General features: G+C 36.5%; 1 protein-coding gene across 1 annotated transcript in view; it reads left to right on the forward strand.

Moving 5' to 3' along the window:
- The first annotated feature begins 634 nt into the window (after window positions 1-634).
- The window catches only part of LOC125031539, a 13,079-nt gene continuing 8,638 nt past the window's right edge, over window positions 635-5,075 (forward strand). The window contains exons 1-2 of the mRNA XM_047622420.1: window positions 635-1,967; window positions 3,560-3,614. Coding sequence (XP_047478376.1) covers window positions 635-1,967; window positions 3,560-3,614 — 1,388 coding nt within the window. The remainder of the gene's footprint in view (window positions 1,968-3,559; window positions 3,615-5,075) is intronic.

Raw genomic sequence — 5,075 nt, forward strand, 5'->3', positions numbered from 1 at the left:
ATCTTCGCTTGTAGTAACTAGGACTACCAGTAAATATTTCAACATTCATTAATGAGTGACCCACTGACGGTATAAAAATAGATAAAAAATATTAAGAGTAAAAATTCGTTCTCAAAATCATGAATTTACAAGGCACTGCCTCTTAACTCAAACCACGATAGAAAACGAATAGGCTCGTATCCACTATTTACATCAAACAGTTTTACAATCAATTTCCCCCCGAAACGTTAGACAACAAAAAAAAAAAAAAAAAAAAAAAAAAAAAAAAAAAAAAAAAAAAAAAAAAAGAGAGACACATGCACAGGACAAGCATGCAAAGTTTCTTCCCCGTTGCATGAGAAATGTGCAAGCAGCGGCAAATATCTCTCGACCAGGTGAATGTCTGCTGTTCCAAATTTTCCCGCCCCTTTTTTTTTCTCTCTCGTGTTCCGTTCCTGTCGATGCCGCAGAAGCCAAAATTTTGATATCCTGTTCTCCTCTCCGTAGGCTCGTGAGGTGACTTAAGCTGAGAAAATTGTACAAGCGTATTTCGTGGCATTTCTTTATTGCGTGACAGTACGAACATACAAAATATTATTTTTTTTCTTAGATATGTATGTATACTCGAACCTGTATGTATGCCACTGGAACCTATATGTATGCCACTGGAACCTGTATGTGTGCCACTGGAACTTATATGTATGCCACTAAAACCTCTATATATGCCACTGGAACCTATATGTATGCCTCTGGAATCTATATGTATGCCGCTGGAACCTGTATGTATGCCACTGGAACCTCTATGTATGCCACTGGAACCTATATGTATGCCTCTGAAACCTATATGTATGCCACTGGAACCTATATGTATGCCACTGGAACCTATGTGTATGACACTGGAACCTGTATGTATGCCACTGGAACCTGTATGTATGCCACTGGAACCTATGTGTATGCCGCTGGAACCTGTATGTATGCCACTGGAACCTCTATGTATGTCACTGGAACCTATGTGTATGCCGCTGGAACCTGTATGTATGCCACTGGAACCTGTATGTATGCCACTGGAACCTATGTGTATGCCGCTGGAACCTGTATGTATGCCGCTGGAACCTATATGTATGCCACTGGAACCTGTATGTATGCCCGTGGAACCTATGTGTATGCCGCTGGAACCTATGTGTATGCCACTGGAACCTGTATGTATGCCACTGGAACCTATGTGTATGCCACTGGAACCTGTATGTATGCCACTGGAACCTATATGTATGCCACTGGAACCTATATGTATGCCACTGGAACCTGTATGTATGCCACTGGAACCTATGTGTATGCCACTGGAACCTATGTGTATGCCACTGGAACCTGTGTGTATGCCACTGGAACCTGGATGTATGCCACTGGAACCTATGTGTATGCCACTGGAACCTATGTGTATGCCACTGGAACCTATGTGTATGCCACTGGAACCTGTGTGTATGCCACTGGAACCTGTGTGTATGCCACTGGAACCTATGTGTATGCCACTGGAACCTGTGTGTATGCCACTGGAACCTGGATGTATGCCACTGGAACCTATGTGTATGCCACTGGAACCTATGTGTATGCCACTGGAACCTATGTGTATGCCACTGGAACCTGTGTGTATGCCACTGGAACCTGTGTGTATGCCACTGGAACCTGTGTGTATGCCACTGGAACCTGGATGTATGCCACTGGAACCTATGTGTATGCCACTGGAACCTATGTGTATGCCACTGGAACCTGTGTGTATGCTACTGGAACCTGGATGTATGCCACTGGAACCTGTATGTATGCCACTGGAACCTGTATGTATGCCACTGGAACCTATGTGTATGCCACTGGAACCTATGTGTATGCCACTGGAACCTGTGTGTATGCTACTGGAACCTGGATGTATGCCACTGGAACCTGTATGTATGCCACTGGAACCTGTGTGTATGCCACTGGAACCCGTTTGTATGCAGGTATGTGTTTTGTATTCTTTGCTTCCATAGCAGGCAGGGGACAGGCCGATCATGTGTTTGATAATGATGAAAATTATAGTTATGATGATACTGGTAATGATGATAATAGCAGTGGTAGATGTAGTAGCATATGACATTAATAATAATAGCAACAGTAATGAAATAATGGTTATGAGGATAGTGATGATGATGATAGTAATAATGATGATGATGATGATGACAGTAGTAATGATATGGATCATAATAACAGTGATAATGGTAATGATGCTAATGATAACAATGATTATAATGATAATGATTATATTATTGATAATGATAATGATTATGTTATTGATAACGATAATGATGCTAATGAAAACAATAATTATGATAATATTATAAATAATGACAATGATAATGATAATTATTATAATAATAACATTAACAATAATGATAATAATAATAATAATAATAATAATAATAATAATATGATAATAATAATACTATTATTACTACTACTAATAATAATAATAATGATACTAGTAATAACAATAATAACGATAATTATACTAGTAATAGAAATAAGGATAATAATCATAGTGATAATGAGGATAATGATAATAATCATAATAAATTAATAATGATGATGATGATAATTATGATGATAATAATGTTAACTATAATAATAATGATAATGATAATAATAATAATAAAAATAATAATAATAATAATAATAATAATAATAATAATAATAATAATAATAATAATAATAATAATAATAATAATAATAATAATAATAATGATAATAACAATAATAACAATCATAATAATAATAATAATGATAATAATAATATCGATAAAGTTAACCAAATTAGTAAGCTGTTATAATTACACAATTCCGACACGACGTATCAAATAACAGGAAGCAAACGAATTAAAAACTTGATTTTTTAAAAGCTGAATAGACAAAGAACAGAAAGATTTCTAAATAGATGAAGTAAAAAGGAGATGGTTTATTTGTCTGCCTTAAAGCAATTTCAATTGTTTTCGTCATCATATCTATAGATTTCGTTCAGTAATGTTTCGTTGGTTTTGATAGCAATGGTGCAAAATAGTTTTCGATATTGATAGTCCAATTCCAATAGGCAAATTGCAATTTCAATATATTTCAACAGCGATAGTACAATTCCAATAGCTTTCAACAATAATATTTCAGTTTCAACGCCAGTACAATTTCGATGAATAAAAATAGTACAATATAAATGGTACAATTTTCATAGTTTTTGAAAGCGACAGACGATGGACAAAATGAAGCAATAAAGTCAATTTCCTTTTAGATTAACTTTTTTTTTCCTAACAATTGGAAGTCAAGCAACATAGTAAAGATATTACTCGTTGGGAGTTACCACAAATAGAAATAATATTGCTCAGTTACTTGTTCAGAAGTTAGATAGTGTTAGTGTGTTTGTTTAGAAAATTTCCATATTACTTAGGCACTGGCTCAGAAAACTGAATGAAAGAGGGAGAGAGAAAGAGAAAGAAAGAGATAGAGAGAGAGAGAATTTCTCCTAAAATTGCCTTGAAATGTCAAATATTGTTCAAATCTGAGTTAGAAACCAACTTAGAGAAAAAGGACATTAGAGAACGTGTAGCAAAATACATCATTCTGTAATAAGAAAATACATATATTCATGAAGTTAGGTATATTTTATCTGTTTCTTTTGTCATACCAAAAAATGTAGATGTTAGATGCATCTTTAACATCGAATTATTATCACATTATTATCATTCGATTCCTCTTATCTAATTGCAATAATGAGACTAAATTAGATAAATTGAAGATTGATAAATTGGAGATCTGAAAGAAAACAGAGACATGCACATATAAAAAGTATCGGTTTCTGTATGAAAATTTCCCACTTTGTGATTGGCCTGTGTGATTTTATATATGGAAGCCTCAGGGACTTTCTGACTGTCTGTTTGTCTCTTTCTTCCGTCTTTCTCTCTCTCTCTCTCTTTCTTTCTCACCCCCCCCCCCTCTCTCTCTCTCTCTCTCTCTCGCTCTCTCTCTCTCTCTCTCTCTCTCTCTCTCTCTCTCTCCCTCTCTCTCTCTCTCTTTCTCTCTCTCTCTCTCTCTCTCTCTCTCTCTCTTCTCTCTCTCTCTCTCCTCTCCCTCTCCCTCTCCCTCTCTCTCTCTCTCTCTCTCTCTCTCTCTCTCTCTCTCTCTCTCTCTCTCTCTCTCTCTCTCTCTCTCTTCTCTCTCTCTCTCTCCCTCTCCCTCTCCCTCTCCCTCTCCCTCTCTCTCTCTGTCTCTTATTCTCTCTTTTGCGATGAGAAAGAACAGTGGAAAACCGAATTTCACAACAGTAGTTTTCAAACTTGCAGATGCTACCTAAAGTTGCATCTCCAGGGCTAAGGCTTGAAGTCATTCGCAGACTAAACTTACGGAAGTAGGAAGAGTACAATATGACAATAGGTAAGAAAATTACCTACAGGTCTCATGGGGATTAAACTTGATACGAACACTTTCTGTATTTGTGTAGATTAGTTGCTGGAAGACAGTGTGTAAGTCGTGCGTACACACACACCTACATACACACACACACATACAAACAAGCAAACAAACAGACACACGCACGTAAGTAAACAAACACACACACACATACAAACAAACAAACAAACAGACACACGCACGCAAGCAAACAAACACACACACACACAAGCAAACAAACACACACACACACACACACACACACACACACACACACACACACACAAGAAAACACACATAGACACATACAAATAAACACACACACACACACGATGGTGTACTATAAGAAAATAATCAGTTGTTTTGGCCCCGGGAAGCGAGAGGTCACATAACAACACACAAATAATTCTACGGACATACCAAGCCAATTTTCACCTTCGAACGCCTTTCATTATAGCATCTGATTGCCGACGATCGAAGACCCGCGAAACTAATTAATTTGAACTCTGATGGAAAGGAACTGTTTCGAGTTTCATCACCTTGGCAAGAAATATCTAAAAAAAAAACCTGATGTTAATTAATTGGTGATTTTGATGTTAATTGGTGATTTTGTCATCGGAAAAAAAAAATGAATACGT

This window comes from Penaeus chinensis, chromosome 13 (genome assembly GCF_019202785.1).
Source record: "Penaeus chinensis breed Huanghai No. 1 chromosome 13, ASM1920278v2, whole genome shotgun sequence".
NCBI lineage: Eukaryota > Metazoa > Arthropoda > Malacostraca > Decapoda > Penaeidae > Penaeus > Penaeus chinensis.